Genomic DNA, 26243 nt, shown 5'->3' on the forward strand with positions numbered 1-26243 from the left:
CAATGCCCTCCATAAGGAGGCTCTGTGCTAGAGTCTTATCAGTCTCAACCTTGATCTCAGGCACACAGCTCCTGGGAGTAAAGAAACTCTCTTGTTACACAACCATGATGTTTCACCAAGCTCCGCTGCACCAGAACCTGTCCATATAACAGTAATTTTAAACAATGGACTTTCTTGAGAGCTACACAGAGCTCCTAATATTGCACATTGCAACTGTGGTATGTAACTGAGGAATAAGCTGCATAATGTTGCTAGCTCTGTAACCTGCATAAGGACACAATGAACAATAATTTACTACTGATGCCAGTGACCTAATGAAACCTATTGGTATAAATAAAGCTGTCAACTTGGACAAGAGGCCATTCTGCCTCTGCAACGCCTTCTGTTTCCTTTTGATTTCTTTACAAAGTATTCTACAATGACAGGGCCACATCAATGTTTATAGCAGGATAATTGACATTAGCCAAGCTATAGAACCAGGCTAGATGCCTGTAAACAGATGAATGGTTAAAGAAAATGTGGTATTTACACACAGTGGAGTTTTACTCAAATGAATGACCTAGAGAACATTAGGCTAAGTGAAAAAAGCAAGACCCAGATGTCAAGAGTGGATTTTTTTTCCCTCTCATTTGCAAAAACTGGAGCAAAATAAGGAAAAAAGGAGGGAGGGGATTCCCTGAAAATGGGAGGGAGATCAGTGAAGGAGAGAAACAGGTTGGAGGGGGAGAGAAGAGGGTGGAATGGTGGAATAAAATTAAACAAACTATGCTAGGTACATACATGAATATACCACAGTGAATTTAAATTTCTCTATATCTATAAAAAACACTAATTAAAATAACATAAATAAATGGAATTAAGACCAATAGAGCAAAGAAGTGGAACAGGAGAGGGAGGAGGGCTTGATGGAGTACTGGTGACTGAAGTGGAGCAAATTATATTCTATGCTTATGTGATTGTGTCCAAGTGAACACCAATATTATGCATAACTATAATGCACCAATAAAGACAGAAAACATATTTTTAAATGACAAAAATTGGACTTTATCAAAATTGCATAAGTTTGCTCCTCAAATGACTCAATGAGTAGGGTGGAAAAGGAAGCCATTGACTAAAGAAAAAGATATAAACCTGCACACGTATCTGGTAAACAATTTGCATCCTCCTACAAATTGAAGAGGAAAAAAATGCAAAATGGGCAAAAGAATTGAAGACCATCTTCAAAAAATATTTGGAAAAGGCCAATAAGCACCGTAAGCAAAGTGTCTGCACTGGAGCCCAGCCAGGAAAGGCAGAGTCCACACCATGAAGCACCACATTCTATCACCTTTGATTGCACTTGTCCAGGCACAGCATCAGTATCACTGTCACCATAAGGTCAGAAGGCTGCACAGGGGTGTTCCCAGGGCCCTCTTCATGTCCCTTGCTTCAGGCTGTAAATGAAGGGGTTCACCATGGGGGTGACCAGGGTGTACAGGGTGGAGGCCAACACCCCTGCCCAGGAGGCGTGTGTCCATGTGGAGCTGAGGTAGAACCCCAGGCAGGTTCCATAGAACTGGGAGTCCACTGAGAGATGAGAACCACAGGTGGAAAATGGTTTATACTCCCATCCTGCTGTTGAGATCTGCAGGACAGAAGCCAAAATTTGTGCATTAGAGGAAAGGATCCCAGCAAGAAGATAAAAGCCCTTGACACATGTCACAATATTACTGTTGAAAGACACATAACAGGAAAGATGAGCACCTGAGCAGTTCAGAGAAATAGTGCAGGATGTCCAACTCTGTTCAGTAGAAAATCTGTCTCACAGTCAGACTCTCAGGAAGGGCTCCCAGCACACTGAGGAGCAGGTTAGGCACAGAGCCTGGGGTTCATGAGGACAGGGTGGTACAGGAAGTGGCAGGTGCTACCACGTGCTCATAGGCTATGACAGTAATACCTAAATTGTCCAGGTGTTCCAAAACTGAAAAAAAATACTCCAGTGATATGGAACACTTAGGTAATGACCCTTCTTTGCACCTGGATGTTCACCAGCATCATTGGGACCATGATGGAGGTGAAACAGATGTCAGCAAGATTGAAACAGGAAGAAATAGAAAATCTGAAATAGAAGAAAATCTGAATGGCCTGATAAGGAGTGAGGAGAATGAGTCAGTACTAAGACAGTTCCCCTCTGAGAAGATTCAGGTGTCACTTCTGAATTCTCCCAAACATTTGAAGAGCTAGTAGCAAGTCTTCTTAAACCTTTCCAAAAATAAAAGACCCAACCCCAGTCTATAAGCTCAACATTATCCCATATCAAAATCATAAAAGGACCCAGAAAACTATAGGGTGATATCCATGATGAAGATAAATGCAAAAGTCCTCAATAAAAATGCCAGCAAACCAAACCCACAAGTACATCAAAAAGATTATACAGTATGTTCCAGGGAAATGTATCACAGGAAGGCAAGGATGGTTCAACATATCAAATCAATAAATGTAGAATCTCCTGCCAACAGAAGGAAGGGCAAAAACTGTTAGATCAGCTTGATAGATTCAGAAATAGCATAAAACTCAACACCCCTTTTACAATAAAATGCAACAAATTAGGTAAAGAAGGAACATTTCTCAACAATAAAGACTACAATGAAAAACCTACAGGTAACACCATACTTAATGGGGAAAGGATGGAAACTTTTCCTCTAACATCTGGATTAAGAAAAAGGGCCCACTGATTCCTATTCACCATAATACTGGAAGTCAGAGCAAAAGCAGGCAGACCAGAGAAATAACAAGGGAATCCAAAGTGGAAAAGGAGAAATCAAATTCCCTTTTGCATATAACATGTTTTGAAGATTATATTTAGTTGACTTATTTTATACACATTTATAGGTACTGTGATAATACAAGATGTGTATATCATGTACAATGATAAACCAGGATGATTAGTATCACATCTCCTTAAATATTTCTCATTTTCTGTGTGTGGAGCCCAAATATTTATTGATCATCTATTATGTTCCAGGCACCTGGTCCTTGTCCTTGTGGCCTTTCCATTCTGTTAGTGAACTGAATATTTCTGTCTCCTCTAAAATTCACTTGTTGAGCTCCTAATTCTCTATGGGCCCAGTTGGGCAGATCACCTAACCATTCAAAGCCCCTCAGGTATGAATGTGGCATGAGAACAGATCACAAAGAATGAACTTTTGGAAAGAAAATTTAAATATATTACTATTTTGCAGACAATATGATCACATACATAGAAAACCCTAAAGATGTCTTAAACTGTTAGAAATAATAAATTCTGCAAAGCCACAGAATACAAAATCAATATACAAAAAATAGTGGCATTTCTATACAACTAGCTAAAAAAAAGAAACAAACAAAACAATCCCATTTATATTGCAACAAAAACCAAGTAAATGAAATACTTATAAATTAACTAAATTAACTATGCAGTGAAAATTACTGAAGATTGGTAAAGGAAATTAAAGAATTTGCAGATGAATGTAAAGAGACTTTGTATTTGTAGATTGGAATAATTGATATTATTAAAATGTAAAAGTAATCTATACACTTAAAACAATCCCTATATTCTTTTTTTAAAAAATTTTATTCATTTAAATAATTAATTTTTAAATTTTTCTATTGGTACTGGGGATTGAATACAGGAGCACCCTTCATGAGCTAAATCCCATTCCATTTTATTTTTAAATTTTGAGACAGAGTCTAAGTTGCTGAGAGCATCAGTAAGTTCTTCAGGTTGCCCTTGAATTTACAGTTCTCCTTCCTCAGCCTGGCTAGTCTCTGGGATTACAGGTGTGTTGCTGGCACCTCTGTTAAATTTCTAATACTACTTTTTTATTTTTTATTTGTTCTTTTAAATTACATATGACAATAGAATGTACTTTGACATATCTTACATACAGGGAGTATAACTTTCTGTTCTTGTTACCCTGGTTGCGTATTCATATAGGAACAAAGGAGAGTAATGTTCATTTCAGGAATGAACTTTTATTTAAAAATTGATAAAAGGATAATTCTTATAAGTTGTAAATCACAAGGCAGTGTGCATAAAAAGATCTAAGTATGTGTTTTTGAATTATCAAGTGTCCTATGAATACATGGTTACGTGACAGCTCTTAACTCAGGTTATAAACATGACAATTTCAATTGTTTTAGAGTTTCATGATGCCAACTATTCTAGTTGTCTTGGCTTTTTATCAAGGGATCTCAGTTCACCCCCTTGTTGAAGACAGAAATATTAAATTTTCTAGAGATATCAGGGGCTGTGTCACAAAAAGAAGTCAGGCTTCAGGGACCCATGAGACAGGGCAGGCTTGTCCCTTTAGACTTCAGAGAAAACTTTAGGTTTGGTCGTGGATAAGGTGTTAGGAGCCTAGATCTCTGGAAGGCAGGAGATTTCATGAGAAAGAGAAATAAAGACTATTCCCCTGATATGTACCCTGTATATATTGGGAAGACAGAATTTGTAAGAAAAATTGCTTTTGGTGCAGAACAACATCCTACAGGGAAATGATGTGTTTGGGGTTGGAAATGTGCCTAATGAGCAGACACCCTGAGCTTTTAAGTATCTCCCCTGCCCTCATTCCCCAGCCTGTGCAGCCTTGGAATGGAGGAGATGTGGTTGCTTTCTCTGGAGTCCTGTATCTGGCAGGGGACTGCTGATTGACTCCTTCCAGATGTCTTGTCTTGAAACAGCCTCTGTCTCTCTCATCAAACATCCAGAGAGGAATCAGGATCCATCAGGAGACCATCCATCCAGAACCCACCCAGGTGAGTCCGAGAGCCCAGCAGGTGCTGCAGGAAGGCATCAGAGAGTCTGGAAACCAAGAACATGTACCTAAGGTTGCCTGAGAGCCAATCTGGGCAAATGCTCTTGCCCAGAGCTGAGAGGTTGCTGAGATTGTTTGCTGAATTATTTGATTAATTCATTGATGTGTTTATTTATTGTGCTAAAAAGAGGAGTGAACAGAGAGTTCAGCAATGCCAGGCAGGTCCTTGATGACCATGGGGTGAGGGCAAAGGCAGCCCCATCAGAAGAGGGCATGGAGGCTCAGAGTGGTTTCAGTGTAAGTGCAGCACATGTCCCAGGACCTTTGCAAACAATTAGGTGGAAAACAATAAGATGCATTGCTGAGGAGGGACACAGAATGAAGGGCAGCACTTTTTACTTCAGAAATGGAGCAGAATTTTGATGAGCTTATTGTTATCAAATGTCCATTTTCTACAGTTATCAGTATTTCAATGGATTTTTCTAACTTGATGTTTCTCCTTTGAGTTTTGGAGGGGTGCATCTGGCCATAAAAAGTTTTACTTTTTATTTAGTGAACAATCTATCTTATTACTTCTGAGTTTCTTGCCTTATTTAAGGTAATTTTATCTATCTATGAACTTTTATGACACTTTTTTTTTGGTATCAGAGATTGAACTGAGGGGCACCTGACCACTGAGCCACATTTCCAGCCCTATTTGCTATTTTGTATTTTACTCAGAGTCTGGGTCTCATTGAGTTGCTTAGTGCCTCACTTTTGCTGAGGCTGGCTTTGAATTCTTGATCCTCTCACCTCCTGCTTGACCCCTCCCTGACGTCTTGTCTTGAAACAGCTTCTGTCTCTCTCATCAAACAGCCAGGGAGGAATTTGGTTCCATGAGGAGACCTTCCATTTGGAACTCACCCAGGTGAGTCTGAGAGTCCAGAAGGTGCTGCAGAAAGCATCAGAGAAGCTGGAAGACGAGAACGTGTCCCTAAGGTCACCTGAGAGCCAATCCAGTCTCACTCAGAGCTGGGATTACAGGCAGGCACCACACTATATGACACTTTCTGGATGTTCTTCTCAAACATATTGCTAACTTTCATATTGAGGTCTTTAATTCCTCTTAATTTTTAGTAAGATATGTGAGCTAGGGGATCACTTTCATTTCTTCCAGGTAGAGAGCCAATTATGTCATTATTTATCTATACGAGGATTTCTAAAAAAAACAGAAATATGACTGTCTTTTATTCCACCTAAAGAGTGAGGCAGAATTCCCTGTTCATTCAACAAATCTACTAACTTAGCACCTGAGGAACATTCCTCATTATGTTCTTTTACAACTAAGTCTTTGCAAATTTAATAATGAAATTATTGGTATTATTATCTTCATTCACTGAATGTTTGAGGCTCTGTTCAATTTTTAAATACAGTTGTTTTTCAGTCACTCAGTTTAACCTTGCTCTGCCCCCTGCTGTCTTTTGTTTACTCCACAACTTCTGCTTTTCTGTAATTTTATTCTATACCATGAACGCCTATTCACATACTGCTATGAACACAGATACGCAAACAAATCTGATGCAGTCTATTCCTGTGGGTATTGATCCTCAATCCTGGACAATGTGATGGAATAAATGTGTGCATGATGTAATGCTCTCAGGGATAAGCTTTAGCCAGGGTGTTATTCAATGTAAAAGATAGAATTTTCACGTGTGGAAGATTTTATAACATATACTCTTAACAGCTCTTTGTTGGATGAAGACCACAACAAGACTGAGTTGTGCTCATTGGTTTTGTCTTAAGAGTTCAAAACTGAGAGGCTGTGAATAAAACGGAAAATATACCACACAAGAAATCAAGAAAGGGGCCTGTCTTGTCTGCCACTGTGCACATAAAACCCAACTCCATAGTTCCTTTCTGGGTCTAGCTTTTTCCCCACAGTGACAAATGCCAGTTGGTTTTCACTGTGGAATCTTAAACTATTGATCCCCCAGAGTGGAGAGAAGAAGAAAAATTTCCAGAATTGGGGTGGTACAAAGGGGAACAAGAAGGAGGCAAAGTTGACTAATGGATACAAAGTTACAGGTAGATAAGTGGAGTAAATAATGTTGGTATTCTATCCACAGCAGCGTGACTCTGAGTAATTCCAAGAACCTATAAGGGAGGGTTTTCAGTAATCTTAGCATAATAAAATTATAAAATACTTGAGTTAATTATGGACATGGATATCCTGATTTGTTCATTATACAGTATATAGGTATTGAAATTCCATATTCTATACATTAATTATGTACTATTCCTGTGTCAGTAAACAATGAAATGAAACAAAACTCCAGTCAGTCAAATCAATATCAAATGGCACAGGAATGCTTCATATCAATTTGTGCAAATTTTCTTGTCCTTTATATATTTTTTATTATTTTTTTTCTTCCCTTTGCCCTTGGTTTTTGTATATCTGCTTATTATACAGGTGTCATGGTGCCAAAAATATGTGATAACACTTGCCTTTTGAGACTCTTGTTGATCTTTTGCTTTTTAAATTTTATTTATTTGTAGTCCTCAAGAAAGCAGTCAGGACTTGAAATGACAGAATTGGGGAGTCGTTTTCTCCCCATCACCTCTGGGGGACCACAGAGGTTACGAGCCTTCTTCCTGCTCAGAGCCACTTCACGTCTCAGTTTATTAAGCAGGTTTTTATATTCCTTCCTTTCTCTTTCTCTCCTTTCTTTTTTTCCTTTGCAGCCCTGGAGATTGAGCCAAGGGACTCCTGCACACCAGGCAAGTGCTCTATCGCTGAGCCACTCTCCACCTGGTGTTTTGTACCACTTTATGCCCAGGGGATCAAAATGGCCACACTGAAAGGAAACTCCAAGTTTTCATGTGTATGAAATATTCATAAACTGGAATTTCTGGCTATCACTAGTGCATCTATTTGAAGAAAGATCATTTGGCATTGACAGCTTTCCTGGTGCCCTTTCCTTTCTTACAGAGTGGCTGGAGGTGAGAATGGCATTAACACGGCCCTAGGAGACCCAGCATATGGCTTACCTTTAAGTGGTCTGTGTGTGTGTGTGTGTGTGTGTGTGTGTGTCTTTAGGGGTTAGAGGGGGATTAACAGAAAGGGGACCTGGACTCAATACATTCTAAGAGATAACTCAAAGTGCAGAGGCCAGATCAAAAACAGGGTGCCTTCCCACCCACAAAGTGCCTTGGCAGACAACTTAAATTGTGAACACAACAATGTCTGGACAGTCTCCCTGTGTCTTGAGCAGCACTGAGGCCACTCTGTTCTTCTGAAACCTGCTCGGGTCCCTCTCTCTTGCTCATCCTGCTTGTCACATGGGCTCCCTGTTGACTCTGTCTGACCCTCCACGGGGCCTTTGCATTTGTGCACACTTATACAGATATTCTGTGGATCCTTCCCCCTCTTCCTGGGGATCTCTTTGCAAGTGTCACCTATCTGCTTGTCTTGCCTGAGCACCCAAGCACTCCATCTCTGCTTTCTCCCTCACAGCTGCATTTATTTTCCCTTCCTCTTGCATGCCACATGATTAGTTCTCTTCCTTCATATATTGGCTTGTGCTATTTCTCCCTCATCAGACTTAGGAACACTTGAGTTTTCTAAAAAAATTATTTATTTATTGGCTGTGCTCTTTCATCACCTAGAAAGTTCCTAGAATATGATCAAAATTAAATTGTATTCCTCCAATACATGAAAAAATTCAAAATTTTGAATAAACTCTTGGGGAAAAGCTAAAAGTGATATAGGAATTCTCAATCATAGTGGCAAGGGGATCCCCGGAGGGGAGCAGATTCATACATGAAACACAGAAATTTGCATGTTGATTGTAGAACATAAATGATAGCATGTATGTCAGGGTACTAGTGCATAATCATATCATGTTCCTTTTCTCATCTTTTTTTTAGTTCCATCAACTAAATGGGTCCAGAAAATGACACACAAATTACAGAATTTCTTCTTCTGGGATTTTCAGAGGACCCAGAACTGCAGCCCCTCATCTTTGGCCTTTTCCTGTCCATGTACCTGGTCACTGTGCTGGGGAACCTGCTCATCATCCTGGCCACCATCTCAGACTCCCACCTGCACACACCCATGTACTTCTTCCTCTCCAACCTGTCCTTTGTGGACATCTGCTTCACCTCCAACACTGTCCCAAAGATGCTAGTGAACATCCAGACACAGAGCAAGTCCATTACCTACACAGGTTGCATCACCCAGATGCAATTTTCCATACTCTTTGCAGGACTGGACATCTATCTTCTGACTGTGATGGCCTATGACCGGTATGTGGCCATCTGCTACCCCCTGCACTACATGGTCATCATGAACTCCCGGCGATGTGGATTGCTGATTCTGGTGTCTTGGATCATGAGTGCTCTTCATTCCTTGTTACAAGGTTTAATGATGTTGAGACTGTCCTTCTGCACAGATTTGGAAATCTCCCACTTTTTCTGTGAACTTAATCACCTGGTCCATCTTGCCTGCTCTGACACCTTTCTCAATGAGGTGGTGATATATTTTGCTGCTGTCTTGCTGGCTGGTGGCCCCCTCGCTGGCATCCTTTACTCTTACTGCAAGATAGTCTCCTCCATCCATGCAATCTCTTCAGCTCAGGGCAAGTACAAAGCCTTCTCCACCTGTGCATCTCACCTCTCCGTGGTCTCCTTATTTTATTGTACAAGCCTGGGTGTGTACCTCAGTTCTGCTGTGACCCAAAACTCACACTCCACTGCAACTGCCTCGGTGATGTACAGCGTGGTCACCCCCATGCTGAACCCCTTCATCTACAGTCTGAGGAACAAGGATATCAAGAGTGCTCTGAGAAGACTCTGTGAGAGAGAAACTGTGAAAGCATCAGTTGTGCTGAGACTGAAGAAGTGCCCGTGATTTCAGGGCTCAGAGCCTCAGAGCCAGAAACTGAGGTCTTACCAGAAGGTAGAAGCAGAACTTGGTCATTCTATTTTATCCCTGAAGTTTCCGTTTCCTGATTTCAACTTCTGCATGCAATTCCATTCCATATGTCCCTTTATTGTACTCTCCACTCTCTGACACCCAGTCCTCTCCTCTCCGTTGGGCTGCTTTCTAACTTTCCCAAAATAATTTCCATCTTTGTATCAGAAATACTTAGAAATTCTTATTTAGCCCAGAGGAAATATTTTTAAGAATAATTTCATTTCAAGTGACATAAATTATACCAAATGATTTTACTAATATTGGACTAAATATGAACATACGTTTTACTCCTAAGGGAAAAATCCCAATTTGACAACCAAGGCTATGTGTGTAATGTACAGTGGAATAAAGTGTGGTGACACTTTCTCATCTCTGTGTGTCTCCTTCCTGTGTGGCTCCCTCCACACTCGTCCTGTCAACGTGGCTTCACACCCAGCCTGTTCCTAGCTGGCCATGGCTGCGTGCTCGTGATCAGGACCTGCCTCTGCTCAGATCGGTGTCCACAGTGCCTGCTGCAGTCAGGGAAATCAGACCCCAGGGCACTGGATCCAGCATTTTCTCAGTAGGTAATTTCATATTCTAGACAGCATTTCTCCAGGACAGTGAGATAGAAATGTGAATGGATGTGAGGTCCTGGGGGTCAGGCACCAGGGAGGGAGGGAGGTGGATGTGGCTGTAGAAGGGAATGCAGTATCCCTGAGTTGATGGAATGATTTGATCTTTTTGTGTCTGACTAGCAGTTTTGGGTGTCCATGTTACTGCGTATGCACACAGTGTCATTATTTGCATACAGCCTCTGTTACCCGCCCTCTGCCCACTCCCTTCCAAACTTTCAGCAGTAGCCATTCTAGTTTCAAGTAGACTGTTTATTTTGGACTTCAGCCTATCCTGGGGAACATGCAGCACGTGTCTTTCTCTGTAAGGCTTATTTCACCTGCTCACTGTTCCATGCACATTGCTAAAAATGAAAGGATTTCATTTTCAACTTTTTTTTGGTATCAGGGACTGAACTCAGGGGCATTTAACCATGGAGCCAGAACCCCCAGCCCTTTTTTAAAATTTTATTTAAAGACAGGGTCTCATAGAGTGGCTTAGAGCCTTGCTAAGTTGCTGAGGCTGGCTTTGAACTCACGATCCTCCTGCCTCAGCGCCTGAGCTGCTGGGATTAGAGGCATGCCCTACCACACCCAGCAAGATTTCACTGTTTTTGTGGCCAAATAGTACCTCCCCGTTTTCTTTTTCGGGGAGGTGATAGGCACTTAGGCTGATTCCAGGCCTTAGCTACTGTGAAGCGAGTCAGGAGAAACACAGGCACACAGGTATCCCGTTGGGCAGCTGATTTGATTTCCTCATTGTCAGTGTTAACATCCTGGCTGAGGTGCTATCCATGGTTGATCTCAACGTTACCATTGTGGAGACTGAGTGGAGGGCCCATGGATCTCTGCATCCTTTCCCACTGCTGAATGTTAATCGACAACTAATCTTGAGATGTTCAAAGGTTATACAAGAAAGAAGTAGTAGTTATCTAATATAGCTGACTGCAAGGAGTCTGAATGTCCACCTTTTTCTTTTCCCCTTGGGATCATGACTTCTTTTTCCTCCCCCGTATGGTTGCATGCTGTCTCTAGCTCTCCTGCGCTTCCAGGGACCCTTATGAACATTCTGCTAATGAAAACAATCAAACCAAAGAGGCTGCCATCCAGCCCATAGTGTGAATGTCTCTGCGTCATTCTAGATGGGCTGGGACCATGGAGGTGTGCAGCAGACCTCGAGAAGCTTTTTTTCCAGGTCAATGCAAAAAGTTAGCTAAAGGAATCAACAGATCTGGGACAGTAAGGAGCGCTGAGATCCAGCCTTCCATTGTTATTGCCCCATCTTCTGTCGACAGGTTAAGAGAGATGGCAGTGCAGATGGAAATATGACCTAGAAATACAGCTTTTACATCAGTGAACACATTCTAACTTCCAACAACTTTGGAAATCCCACAGTCTTGAGCTTCCCTGTTCAGACAACCTCACCAGTAACATCAATGTGCTTAGTTTTAGTCACACGATCTGTTTTGCCTCTTACTGAGACTCTCTTCTCTTATTTGAGATTTTCACCTCCACCCTGAGAATCTCATCTTCCAGGGGAGAGACCAAAGCCTTTTCCCTTGTGGGTCTCACCTCTTGGTGGTCTCCTTGTGCTTTGGCACTGGCAGAATGAGTTCACTTTCCATTAACCAAATGCCTGAGGAAATTCACTTATAAAGATAAGGGTGTATTTGGGCTCATAGTTTTAGAGGTTGCTGTCCCTGATAGGTTGGCCCCATGGTTTTGCACCTGTGACAAAGGTCACATCATTAAGGGCTGGGAGCATTTGGAAGAGCAAAATGGCTCACCTTGTGGGCAGGAGTTTAAACAGAAAAAGAAGCAACAGGGGTCCCCTGCTCCCTTTCAAGGCACATCCCTAATTACCTGGGACTGAACACTTGGACCCACATCTTACAGTTTTTCCACCGCCTAGCAGCACCAATCTGTGAGACTCACCTTTCACACTGAGGCCTTGGGGGACCCATAGGCTCAAACTGTAGCAGTAGCCTTGAAGTCTACCTCGGTTCTGCAGCCACTCTCTCCTCCATGCCAAGACTGAAGGCCTCTGTGTTGTGCACCGTGGTTCCCCCCATACCAAGTCCCTTCATCTACAGTCTGAGGGTCATGGGTGTGAAAGTTGCTCTGGGGACACTCCTCAGGAAGTTTCTCAGTGAAGGGCCATTTCAATAGCCATGTGAGAAATGTGAATGACCCTGAGGGCCACAGAGCCTGGCCTCCTCCATCCACTCCTTGACTACTTCTGCTTATACAAAATTTAAAGCAACTCCTTCCTCCGGACTTTCTTTGGGGTCTTTCTTGTACTATTAAATGTTCATAAAGTTATGGACTGAAAAGCTGGGTGAATTTTAGTTGAACGGAGTATAAATTCAGACAGGGGTTGTTGAATGTAGAGCCTTAATTGGAAAAGTATAAATGAATTAAGAAGAGACTTTGAAATAGAAAAAGAATCCAGACTCAGTGACACTCATCCTTGATGGTAACAGCAACACGGAGAAAATGAAATCCTAACAGAGAAGAGACAATGGCCCCACCAAGTTTATCAGGACACTTCGCCTTGTTCATGTGTGGAACCAGCCTTGTTTCCCAACAGTGGATGGAGGGATAAGAAAAACGTGGTGTACACAGACACAGTCATGAGGAAAAATGGAATTCTGCATTTGCAGAAAAAATGGAAGGATTTGGGTATGATGTCACTTGAAATCACACAGAAATTCCATAAGTATTTTCTTCCCCATGGAATCTACACTACAGCTGTGTTGAATTATAATAGAGATACCTAGAGGCTGGGAATGTTGGCAGGGAAGATGGTAGATTGGATAACGGGAAGCACAATCCAGGGAGATAGATGGGATGGGGTTTATTTTATAAATCATGAGGATCCAGCTGGAAGTCACGTAAGGACTACAAGAATAAAAATGGTGTGGAATGGCAATGCTCATTACCCTGATTTGATCAGTGCATGCTCTCTGCCTGGGCTGACATAGCACACATTAGCACATGCAATCATTACATGCCATTAAACATTTTAAACTCAGTATTTGCTAGCACTGCTGAACCATCTTATACACATGGTCTCTGAACGTTCCTAGTCACTCCTTCATGAGAAAGCAGAAGCTTCTGGTAACTTGCCAACAAGCTTGAGGTCACAGATAGGATGAAGAGGCTCCCGCCCACCTCTGGGTAAACCAGGCCACGCTCTCAGGCCTGAAGTTAGATCAGTTCTAGAGAAGCTTTATGATTGTGGTAAAGCTCAGAGGAAGTAGAAGCTTCTGATACAAACTCCTGCTTCTGGGGTTCTGTCTTCAAAAGAAGGGCTCTGTCTCTGGGTGCTGCAGTCTCAGGAATATAGAAGACACCAAGGTAAGGTTTCCACAGCTTGCCTTGATATTTCAATGTGATTTTCCTTTGTACGTTCATGAGCTGGAGCACGTTTTCATGTTTATGAGTCACTCACATTTCTTCTTCTAAATCTGTGGTTCATACACTTGGGTCATTTTTGTTGTCTTTTGTGATAATTGGTTTGAAACAGTATGTATCTACCTGTTTGATATTTTGGATTTAATTTTATTTTTAAAATAAAGTTGATTTTGCATATGTGAGGCTTATATCATGTTCTCAGATACATATAGATAGAAAATGGTTGCTATGATGAGGCAGATTTCCAAAATATACCACATATTACATATTTACCCCAGTTTTTCATTTGCTTTTTATTTTGTAACAATGTTTCTGATGTAAACTTTAAAAAAATGTTTTATTTAAAAAAAATGTGATCATTGTACCAATTTATGAGGTAAGATATGATAATTATATATAGGTGTGTGTGTATATATATACATATATTATATATGGTGTATTTGTCAAATTAGGATAGTTAGTATTTCTATTGCCTTAAGCAATTTTTATAATTTTTGAATAACATGTAATGATTTTACATAGTTTTGGGTACCATGGAATAGTTCAATACATGTAAAACATAGATGGTTGTTTGGAGACTTAAATGACTTTTCTATTTATTCATAAAATATATAATGAGTTCCTGTGAACTAGAGCCACCCTGCTGTTCTGGAGATCGACAGAACTTCTTCCTTCTTCCTAACTTTGGATACTGAGTGCTGGGCCCTAAACTTTAACCTTCCCCCATTGTCAATTAGTCCTGCATGGAGGAAACAGTCAACAGCAAAACTCTGGGAAACAGTGAATTTATAGCTCCCTCTCTCCACTCATTAGCTACATCTCCTCTTGTTTCTGCAACCCCTGTGCACCTGACGTCCCTCTGGGATATTGGTCAGGGAAGAAGGATAATTGTCCTGCCTGTTCTCTGTTTTCATGAGAGAAGTTTAGAAATCAGGGGTATCCAGTCATTATTGCTCCTTCTCCACAAAGCCCTCCTGCCTCTCCCCCAGAAGTCTAACCTCCAGAGCACTTTTGCCCAATCCTTAGGTAACAATTTCCCCCAAAGTCCAAGATATCTGACTTTGCTAGATTACTTGGGACTCCCAAGCCCTGGCTTATGAGGGAACACAGCTCCTGATTTTCTGATGTATTCAGAAAATTTCTTTTCCCTTTCATCAAGAGAGAGATTTGTGTTTACTTATTGTAAAACCATGATAAGTTTCTACAACTCTTAGCTTCATTCCTAATAAGCACTTAGGAGGTTCATGCTTGGATCACAAATTAAGCATTGTCATTTCCTCTTTCCTTTATGAAACATTTGATATGTCTAAGAGGTACACTTGATGTTTTAAGGCATCATGGACTGAAGGTGGAATCTACTATAGTCTCATTTAATTTTTACAGGTGTCCATTATAATTCATTACTAGTAGGGGCTCATTTTACCTTTGTGGAAATGCGGCTCAAAATGCTAATCCATCTTCCCTGCGTTGAGCTTTGGTGGGAACTCCTTCAAGATGTTCCCAGTTCTGCTCCAGGTCAGTGAGCTCCACCAGGGGTAATTATGCCTTCAGGAGACACTTGATAATGTCTGGAGAAACTTTGGATTGTAACAGCTTGGGAGTTGGTACTGAACCTAGCAGGCTGAAGCAAGGGATGCTCCACACCCTGTTTGAGACAGGACACCACGTCAAAAGATATTATCTAGCACAAAAGTGCACAAGGGAGAGGTTGAGGATACGAGACCAGAACTTCTCCATCTTTGACGTGCATGTGAATTGCTTGGGAGTCTTGTTCAAATACAGACTGTGATTTGTGATTTCGCAGGTCTAGGGTCACCCAGAAACTCTGAATTTGTTAATAAGGCTTAATGTTGATGTAGTACATCCTAGTCTGTGCACCACACTTGGGATCATGGATGGTATGATGTGGAATAAGAATCAGGTTTAGGCATTTTGAGGATTTCTGCACCATGAACACCTCCATCAGCTCTGTTCCAATTTTACGTGGTCAGATGTGGACTCAGTAGCTCAGCTTTTGCCAAAACAAGTTGATGCTTCTTGCTACCTCTATACTTCCTTCATGATAGGAAATCAAACATACTGACCTTGGCTCCTCATATATATATAAACTTATAAAATGCCCCTTTCTTCATAGAGTTTCTGTGTGAACTAAGCCATATGCTCATGGGAAATGACCTGCCCACAGCAGATGCTCCAGAGAGCTGCCATTGTGACCATTACCTTGCTTCTCATTGGCTCAGGTCACTGTGACATCATAAGGGTTTCCTGGGACAGGAAGTGAGTCCAGCATTGAGCTGCTCCTAGGAGACAGGGATGGGTGGTGGAGGGGATGTCCTCCCAGGACCCAGGCAGGCAGCTCAGGTCCTGAGTCCACCTTCCTGTGTGGTGTTGGACTCATAGGTGCCATCCCTGGCCCACTCATGATGGCTCCAAGTAGGCACAGTAAGGGTTTTCAGACTTATTTATTTATTTTATTGGGGATTGAACTCAGGGGCACTTGAGCACTGAGCCATGTCCCCAGCTCTATTTTATATTTTCTTTAGAGACAGGGTCTTACTGAGTTACTTAGCTGGCTTTGAACCCTTGATCGATGAGGCTGGCTTTGAACTTGCAACCCTCCTGTCTCAGCCTCCAGAGCTGCTAGGCATGCGCCACCACACCCAGCTTTAAGCAGTTTTACTATGTCTCACTCTTGTAAAAATCTATAAACCTGGTTTCTTGGTGCATCAAATTATTTCCTCATTCAAATCCATAGAATATAATCCATAAACTTTTGATGACACTGGAAATATAAAATGTTCGCCTCTCTGATTCTGCCCCATGGAAAAATTATATTTATGACTAGATATTACTCCATTTTCTGCAGGAGACTGTCCAACCCTACCCACTTCTTTGGGTCTTGGCCCTGCCTTGCCTGATATGAATGCACATCCCTCTTGTGGGACTTTGGACATGGTCAAGTGGTGGCTAATTTTGGGTATCTCTTTGAGTGCATCAAGGGATGCTAGGAGAACTGGTAAGTTTTATTTCTCTGTCTCTGAACTTGGAGAGTGTTTCCAGAGATGACTGTCATTGAGTCACTGGACAGAGTGATGACTCTCCCTCCCCATGAGCAACTCCATCCAGACGTCTGGCCCTGCACTGAACAGGAAGACAGAACAAGGGGAAGCTCCCTGCTGATTCTTCCCTCTGGAGCAGGCATGTTCTCTCCTGCTGCAGCTGCTGGACATCGGACTCCAGTTTCTGGAGCCTCTGGACTCTAGCACTGGCCCCAGCTTCCCTCTGGGTCCTGGCGTCTCTCCTCCTGGACTGGCTGCTGCACCATTGTCCTCCCTGGTTCTGAGGCCTCTGGCTTCTTGGACTGAGTCACGCGATTGGCTTCTCTGGCTCTCCAGCTGCAGACAGCCAATGTGGAAACACTCAGCCTCTGGGATCACGGGAGTCCATGGCATATCTGAACCTGTGTTTCCATCTGTCACCTGTCCACTTCCTCTGGAGAAGCCTAATGCCAAAGTGACCTGCATCAGGTGATAGGATGTGGGCAGACATGACCTGCTCCATGGGAAGAAGCTGTAAGCAGCCTGGGAGATTCCGCCACGCCCTCCTCTTCCTCTGTGTTGGAAGGGTGGGCTCCTCTCACTTGGGGGCCTTTTCCTCAGCCACCCTCCCATAATGATGACACACCTGGGGCAAACACAGCTGGGTCAGAGCCACACACCTTGAGGTCTGCACTTGAGGAAAGCACTCTGACTTGGAGTATGATTTGTTTTCTGCACATGAGAGCAACACACTCCCCAGGTGATCTTAGGTGCCTCCAAATCCACCCAGGCTGTGGCATGTGTCAGAAGGTCCTTTCTGCTCCTGGCTGACTGACCTTTTGTCCTGAGTACACAGCATTGTGTTTATGCAGGTGTCTGTTGACGGACACCATTTTCCTCACCTTTTTCTACTGTGTTGCTTTGGATCTTGGTGATCAAGTCTCTTTTGAGACCCTGTTTTTCCTTCTTTTGTGTGTATACACACAAGGTGGAATTGCTAGGTGATATGACACTTCTATATTTAACCTGAGAAGTTGCCAAACTCTTTCCTCCAGTAGCTATAATATTTATATTCCCAGGAATAATGGATGAGGATTCCAAATTATTAATTCACCAACATTGCTATTTTCCTTTTAAAAATTTTTATTACTTTTTAATTTTTAATTTTATTGTTATTGACCAATTATTGTATATATTTGGGGGTATACAATATGATATTGGATAAATATGGACTTTGCATAATGATTAATGAAGATAATTACATATTTTCACCTGCAACATCTATCATTTCTTTGTGATGAAATCAAAATTTTTTCTTCTAGCTTTTTAAAGATACATTTGATATACTATTAATTTTTGTCACCCTAGTATACAGCAGAACACCACAATTCTTCCTGCCATCTAACATATCCATTGACTAACTTCTCCCCTTTATCCCTCTTGCCTCTCCTGTCCAGACCCTGCTAATCACTTTCAGCTTCCATGAGATCCGCTTTTTCAGATTCCACCTGTCAGTGAAATCACATTGATTAGTTTTCCTATGTTCATTTGAAGAGGTGTGAAGTGCATCTCACTGTGATTTTGATTTGCATCAAGTCTAACTTTTGGTCTCCATAAGTAAAGTTTTATTTGGAGTCAGTCACACCTTCCCATCTGTGTGTTGTCTATGATGGCTGCCACCCTCATGGCAGAGCTGAGTCAGTATGAGAGACCATTTGGCCTGTGAAGCTCAAGACATTTACTATCTGCCCCTTCACAGAATTTTGCTGGCCACTCCATTCAAGCAAGTAGGCAAGTTGGGAACCATGTTAGTGAATGTCTCTCAATCTCTCTCTCTCTCTGTGTGTGTGTGTGTGTGTGTGTGTGTGTGTTTGTGTGTCTGTGTGTGTGTTTGTGGGTGTGAGCTTTCCTAGGTAAGAGCTCCTTGGTGGATGTTAGATATGATAGATGAGAGTCCAGCACAGGTGTCCAAGTGCTCATCCTTGCAACCTATAACTGTGTTACCTGACCTTTAGCATAAAACTGTGAATGTTGTCTTTAAAGATTATAGTGAATGCCAAAAATTAAAATAGCTGTTTATTATAAATGCCCTCTGTTCTGTTTCCTTTGTTTATTGTGATGGTTAGATATTGTTGCATAACAAACATTTCTAAATGCTGAGAGTTTCATGTAATGGCTTTATTCAAATGGGACCTGATGGGAGGACTTATTCTGAGCTTGATTCAGTAAAAGTATATGCGTGTTTGTGCAGGAGATCTGTGGCCTGCTATCACAATACTGTGCAAGAATCCAGGATTGTTTGTAAGTTATGCTCTGGTTGGGATGATTGACATGATTCTTGAGTATGAAGGACATTTATAATGGATGATATTGATATTGCTCATTCACTACCCTTTTAGTTGTTATGAAAAAATTCAGAAAATTGTGGATAGTTCACTTAGAACAACAGAAGAATTCATTTTTTTTCTAGACAGCACTAGAAATTTTCAAGTAGAAATGGAAAATAAGAATTGCTCACCGATATTCAATGAGCAAAACCCCTTACACTTGGAGAGTACTCTTCCACTCTTTAGTGATTACTTACAGTATGAAATTCATATTTGCATAGCAATACAATATGCAATGTACAAGTCTATCTCATCACATTTAAGATCCTCTCTGATTCTGAAGTGAGATAAATCAACCTATTATTTCTCATTTACTTTCTGTTGTAGCCTTCTCTTGGAGATGGAGATTACATAACTGTTTTTTCCTGTGGTAATTGTAGATACAGCAGACACCGAGCTGCATAAGAAAACAGAATCCCAATAAAGAGAAAAAAGCTTCTGCCAGGTACAAAAAAAATTAAATAAATATATTGGTTAAAAACTCACATTCTTAGGAAGAGCAGACAAGGACAGTGAGATACAAATTAATGATGACTCCAAGATAAAACTGTTGAACCTGGCCTCTCCTCCAGGATAAAACTATGAAAATGACCTTCATTGTCAAGTGTGGGATTTTTCCACCTGAGGAGCACAGCACATGGCAAAGTATTTTTGTACAATCAAACCAAAGTTAACTTGGTATGATCTATGTCCTTAAAAGAAATTATTCTTCAGAAATTCATGTTTTCCCATAAATAAATGGGATTTTCCAATCTTTCCAACCCATGATGGAAAACAAATTTGAGGGAGTGTGCAACCAAATAACAGTGAATGCTATGTAGATGTCAGAGCAGAAATCTCATAAGGTGATTTAGATACCTTACATTTTTTTGGAGAAGTTAAAATCAAAGAAATGGAGATTTCAGAAAATAAATAGGAGACAGGTCTCATTTCACAATCTGGTCAAAATATTGTAATTTCTTGCTCTGAGGCTTCAAACCTTGCAATCAGCAGTAGTTTTGAAGGTCCAGGATAATGGGAGCTTTTATAGTTTCTCAAAGAGTATTTTCAGAGCTCTCTTGATGTCCTTATTCCTCAGACTGTAGATGAAGGTGTTCAGCATGGGGGTGACCACAGTGTACATCACAGAGGCTGTGGCACTTGAGTGTGCATTTTGGGTAATAGAAGAACTAAGATACACTCCCAGGAGTGTGCAATAGAATAAGGAGACCACAGAGAGGTGAGATGCACAGGTGGAGAAGGCTTTGTACCTGCCCTGTGCTGATGAGATTGCACGGATGGAGGATACGATCTTGGAGTAGGAGTAAAGGATACCACCGAGGGGGCCACCAGCCAGCAGCACAGCTGCAACATATATCACCAGGTCATTAAGGAAAGTGTCAGAACAGGCTCGGTGGACTACCTGATTAGGTTCACAGAAAAAGTGGGGGATTTCCAAGCCTGTGCCGAAGGACAGTCGCAACACCATTAAGCTGTGCAATAAGGAATGGAGAGCACTCATGACCCAGGATTCCAGCACCAGAAATCCACAGAGCCTGGGGCTCATGATGAGCATGTAGTGCAGGGGGTGGCAGATGGCCACAAACCGGTCATAGGCCATCACAGCCAGGAGGAAATTGTCCAGTCCTACAAATAATGCAAAAAAGTAAATCTGTATAATGCAGCCTGCATAGGTAATGACTTTACTTTGCATCTGGATGTTCACCAGCATCTTTGGGACCGTGGTGGAGGTGAAGCAGATGTCTACAAAGGACAGGTTGGAGAGGAAGAAGTACATGGGCGTGTGCAGGTGGGGGTCTGAGATGGTGGCCAGGATGATGAGCAGATTTCCTGTGACCGTGACCAGGTACATGGAGAAGAAAAGCCCAAAGATGAGGGGCTGCAGTTCTGGTTCCTCTGAAATTCCCAGAAGAAGAAATTCTGAAATTTTTGTGTCATTTTGTGCTTCCATGTGCTTTGATTGACACCAGGAAAGAGAAAATTAACATCACTAATTTTTCTATCTGGTTCCCTTTAAGGCATCCCCCATGCCATCTCTAATTAGGAATTCCGGTCCCTGTCCACTTTTCACCAATGGATCATATACTATACAGTTTTATGAACAACACTTTTTTGAAAGTATGGGATATTAGTTGGGTCCAACCATAATTGCACTTTCTAGGCAGTAAGATTTTAAAATAAAATATTCTTGCAGAAAAAATACAAGTATGTAAGGAAATGAATAAAAATCAGGAGCTTAAGGAAGATTTTGAGAATTTTCACCATAAAGAAATGATACATATTTGAGCAGATAGATTTTAACTTTATGTTATGTCTACATGTATTAAAACAACACATGGCATCCCCTAAATACATAGAGTTTCATTTTATCAGTTAAAATATTAAAAACATATGGTGAATTCCACATTTGTATATACCTATAATGTACCAATTTATAAAACAATAAATAGATGGGGGTAAGGCTGGCGTTGTCCAGCAAGGTGAAAGGGGAAGGAGAAGGGACTAGGAACTGAAATGGAACAAATTATTTTCAATGCAAGTGTGATTATGTCAAAATAAACCTCATTGTTATGTACAGCTGTAAGGCACTAATACAAACATTAAAAATATTTCAAGAAAGAAACGATCCTATAACATGTCAGATGGTAATAATTGTCATAAAGAAATCATTGACAGGTAAAAAGAGTGGATGGAAGTGCTATTATTTATGGGGCACAGACAAGACAGGTGAATAAGATGATATTTAAGTAGAGATCCCAAGATGGAATGATGAGATTGTATACAGAGGTGTGTGCCTGTCTGGAGGAGTGAGCAGTGCAAAGGTCCTGTGGGTGATGCTCTTTCAAAACCAAGGCATGCTGTCAACCAGAACAAACAGGAGGAGATGGGGGAAGGACCCAGTATGAGAACAGGGAGGAAGGAGGTGGCCTCCTTGACACTGCTGAAAGTTTGTGATTTCAAGACGCAGAGGGTCCTTTATCCACATGTTGTTCTTATCTTCTGTTTTAAGAACGTTTACTGAAGGGTAGTTATATCTGAAGAGCTGCTTGTATAATATGTACAATCTGATGAGTTCAGACACACGGAACCCTGGTGCCTCTTATGCAGTCAGTGCTATAGACACACACATCACCTCCCAGAGTGTGCTTTTTAATTTTGTTTTGTTGTTTTCTGTGGTAAAAACGATTAGCCCCAGATCTATCCTCATAGCAGGACTTCAAGTGTAGAGTCATTTGTTACTGCCTAGCCCTGTGTTGCACGGCAGGTGTCTGGAAATGAATGATCTTATATAACACTGACTATATACCCACTAAATCAGCCCACACATTCCTTTCTGCCCTCCCAGATACCGCACTGTCCCATGCATTCATGAGATTGACAGCTTTAAAGATCATGTACATGGAATCATGTAGTATTTTGATTTTAAAGGAATCCTGTGGATCCCTCCCAATATCTCTCAGTTATTTAGGATTCAGATGGCTGTGTTATATAGTCACATGTAGGCCAGACAACAACTGTACAAAAAAACTAAAAACTTACATCCTTAATAAACATAGATGTAAAAATTCCCAACAAAATACAAGCAAAATGAACTCAACATCATGTAGGAAGATTATTAACAGTTTGGAATACATGAGCTCAAGGGCCCTGGCTCTGAGGTCTGCTCACTGTATATGAATCTCTATAAAAGTCCGCACCTGCCATGGCCCTCCGACCTCCTCTTCCTGTGATGTATTCTTGTGGACGTTCTACCACAGATGCACTTATTCCCCTGCACTCTTCCTTTGGTCACTATAATATAAGGTGAAAATGAGCAAAAAATCTTACCTGCTTTGTTCACTTACATTATTTTCACAAGGGTTAAAATAATTAGAACACATAGAAAAGATTTTGAAGTTAAAGGTCTGCAGAATAAAGAATGACAGGTGAATAAATGAATTCACAACAACTGCATTAAATGAAATGAAAATTTAAAATAAATTTTAATAAAAAGATCTGAAGTATAAATAATGTAATACCAACAACACGAGTCAACATTGCATTGGCAAACCCTTGGAAATAAAATAATAAAAATAGGTACTTCTTTAGGACCATTGGAAGAAATAATATCCAACGTTATTATCTCATCCTATATAACAACAAATGCATCCAGATGTGCTTATGACCCCAGATACAATAGCAAGAATAATGAAATTAAGTCACATCTGTGATTGAAATATTCTCAGAGCTCCCTTTAGGAGTCTCACCATGCATTGAGCTGCATCCATTACATGTATTATCTCACTTATTCCTCAACTAAAAGAGTGAATATTTATACCTATCATACAGAAAGGGAAACTCCATAAACATAATGCTGCTTTTATGTGTAAAATGTAAGCTCCAAGAAAGAAGCAGGCAAGCTTCAGTTGAGTGAAAAACATACATTCCACAGGATTGCAGAAGAAGATTGCTGCTCATCCAAATAGAAGTAATCACCCAAGGCAGAAAGGCAGTGATCAGGAAAAACATAGGCAAGAAGATGGAAAAAGGCACAGGAGGTATTTGATGACTACTAGTCATGCAGGGGAACTTTCCATACTTAGAAAGCAATAGAGGAAAAGAGTCTGTAATATGCCTGGCTGATAGATTTCACCAAAGTTTATATATCATTTCCCCAAAATATTTGTATACCTAAGTAAAAGAAATGGCAAACAGCAAACTTAGAAAAAATATCCAATTTTTCCTTCAAAAGAATGCCAGAAAGCAATGACAACAACTTTCATACAAGCAAACATTTTGCATAAACAATTTGGAATTGCAGAGGAAGGAAAGAACAACCCACTCAAAAATATATTCAATTTCAGCAGAAGAAAAAGGAGATACAAGGTAAAGTTCCTTTGGTTCTTTTGACCTATCAAAACTTCTTTTCATGTGAATGCCATGTATGAGAGAAGATATTGTGCAATGTATGTCTCAAAAACTGTTGTTGTAAGATAGTATTTGTAAGCTAAGCAGTAGTCAGATACTAGAAACGAATACGGAAAACAGGCTCAAATACACTCCATGTTAAAAATTAAAGAAATAATACCCTCACTTCACTGCACTTCTCCCCCAACCTGATACTCCCTTATACTTCCTTATTGACAATCTCCCTGGCTATGGTCTAATTCTATGGGAATGTTTCCTACCACTTATTCATGAGTCTCACCCCACTGGACTTCTATGCTCACTACATAATTGTCCACAGGATCTATGCACTGCAGAGTTTAAAGACACTTATCTTGTTAACACAGTGAATGAATTGAAATTTGTCCAGTAAGGAAACAGAGTCTCTGAGCTCTGGGCTGAGCTGGCTTGGTTCTCAAGTGACCTCTGATCCATTTTGTCAGGTTCCATCCTTGCTGACCCTTTCCTACAGTACCTGTCAGTGTCTCAGGCTCACCTGGATGGATTGTCTAGAGAGAAGAACTCGGTGGAAGTCTGGATTTCTCCCTGGTTGGTTGGTGATGGAGATGGACAAGCAGTAGAAGGAGTGAATCCCTGGTCCCCTAAACAGATCTCAGACACCAAAAGAAACTACCTGGTTCTGTCCAGTGCCTCTCTAAGGGACAGCATCCCAGGCTCTATTTATAGCTCCCTATCTCTTCTCATGAAGTACATACAGTTCCTCTTGTTAACTCCAACCCCTGAGTAGTACCTGATGTCCCTGTGGGATATTGGTCTGAGCAGAAAAAAAAAAAATCCCGATTGTTCTCTGTTACTAAGACACGAGAATAGAAATCGGGTGAATCTGGTCTTTATTACTCTTTGTCCATGAATTTCCCTTCAATCTAGAAGTCTAACCTCCTTACACTTTTGCCCAATCATTACTTATAATTCTCTCTAAAGTCTGAGTTATCTGAATTTGCTAGATTCCTCAGAACTCCTAATCACTGCCTTGTAAAGGGGACACCGATCCTGACATCTTTTGAAAATTGCTATTCCCACTTCATAGAAGGAGAGAACTGTGTTCACTTTTTAAATAAAATTTGTGATAAGTAGCTACAACTCCTGGATTCATGGTAGTTTTTACAAAACATGTAGAAGTTTCATTCTTGGAGCAAAAATTTTTTCATAGATTCCTTCATTTATGAAACTTTTGGTAATTATAAGAGATATTTTATATTTTTATGCACCTTGGATTGATGTTAGAAAATTACAAGGGTAATCTCATTTAATTTCTACATGTACATTATAAGAAGTCAGTACTATTAGGGACCCACTTTACTTTTGCAGAAATGAGCTCAGAGAAGTTAAGTGATCTGCCTAAAGTTACAACTTGAGTTAAGAATGAGCTTGACTCAGAATGTCCCTGTTCTGCTCCAGGGCAGTGGTCCTCCACCAGGGTGAGGTCTCCTGGAGACACTGGTGATGTCCAGAGAAAGTTTGGGCCTGTAAACTGAGGAGTTGGTGCTGCATCTGGAGTTGGATGAACTGTACTTTGTCCAAAGTGATAGGGAGCAAAAAATACAGCCTGAGTGTTCAAAATTCAATGTTATTAATTGTAGTCACTATGTTGTGCAGTAGATCTCATGAATGTATTCCTCCTATCTCATGGAAATATGTATTCTTTGATAGCGTTTTCTCAAATTTCCCTCCCCTAAACCACATCATCCCTGGTCACTACCATTCAAATCTTTAGTTCCATGAAATTGAAATTAATTTCTCTTAACATTATTACCTCTAGTCCCATCTATTTTGTTGCACAGGACAGGACTTCATCTATTTTTATGGCTGAATCCTGTTCCATTGTGGATATGTGCTGTATTTTCTTTATCCATTTATCAGTTGATGGGTACTTAGGTAGATTCCATGTCTTGGATGTTTTGAATAATGAGTGCTGTGACAAATATAGAAGTGCAGATGTCTCTTTGAGATATTCACTTTTTTGCATGAATACTGTTATGGTTTAGATATGAGGTGTGTCCCAGAAACTGATGTGTTAAATAGCACAGACATTCAGAGGTGAAATGGTTTGGTTATGAGAGACTTGACCTAATCAGTGCATTCATTCACTGATAGGGATTTACTGGGTGTTACCTTTGGGCAGGTAGGGTGTG

The 26243-nt window shown here is 40.9% G+C and overlaps 3 protein-coding genes across 8 annotated transcripts in view; 1 reads left to right on the plus strand and 2 right to left on the minus strand.

Annotated features, from left to right (window-relative positions):
* Positions 1–26243, minus strand: part of LOC107145002 (adhesion G protein-coupled receptor E2-like) — a 452375-nt gene that overhangs the window by 210918 nt on the left and 215214 nt on the right. The window lies entirely within an intron of this gene.
* LOC107144991 (olfactory receptor 7A17-like) lies at positions 8695–9663 on the plus strand. The gene has a single exon (XM_015488846.1). It carries the CDS (start codon positions 8695–8697, stop codon positions 9661–9663), a length of 969 nt encoding a protein of 322 aa, XP_015344332.1.
* On the minus strand, positions 20189–21115 carry LOC107145281 (olfactory receptor 7A17-like). Its single transcript, XM_015489161.1, has one exon. The coding sequence runs from the start codon at positions 21113–21115 to the stop codon at positions 20189–20191; it is 927 nt and encodes a 308-aa protein (XP_015344647.1).

Source organism: Marmota marmota, unplaced genomic scaffold, assembly GCF_001458135.2.
Source record: "Marmota marmota marmota unplaced genomic scaffold, marMar, whole genome shotgun sequence".
Classification (NCBI taxonomy): domain Eukaryota; kingdom Metazoa; phylum Chordata; class Mammalia; order Rodentia; family Sciuridae; genus Marmota; species Marmota marmota.

Excerpts from the sequence above, each read along its gene's own strand:
- LOC107144991 (XM_015488846.1), top strand. The coding sequence starts at position 8,695 with ATGGGTCCAGAAAATGACACACAAATTACAGAATTTCTTCTTCTGGGA.
- LOC107145281 (XM_015489161.1), bottom strand. The coding sequence starts at position 21,115 with ATGGAAGCACAAAATGACACAAAAATTTCAGAATTTCTTCTTCTGGGA.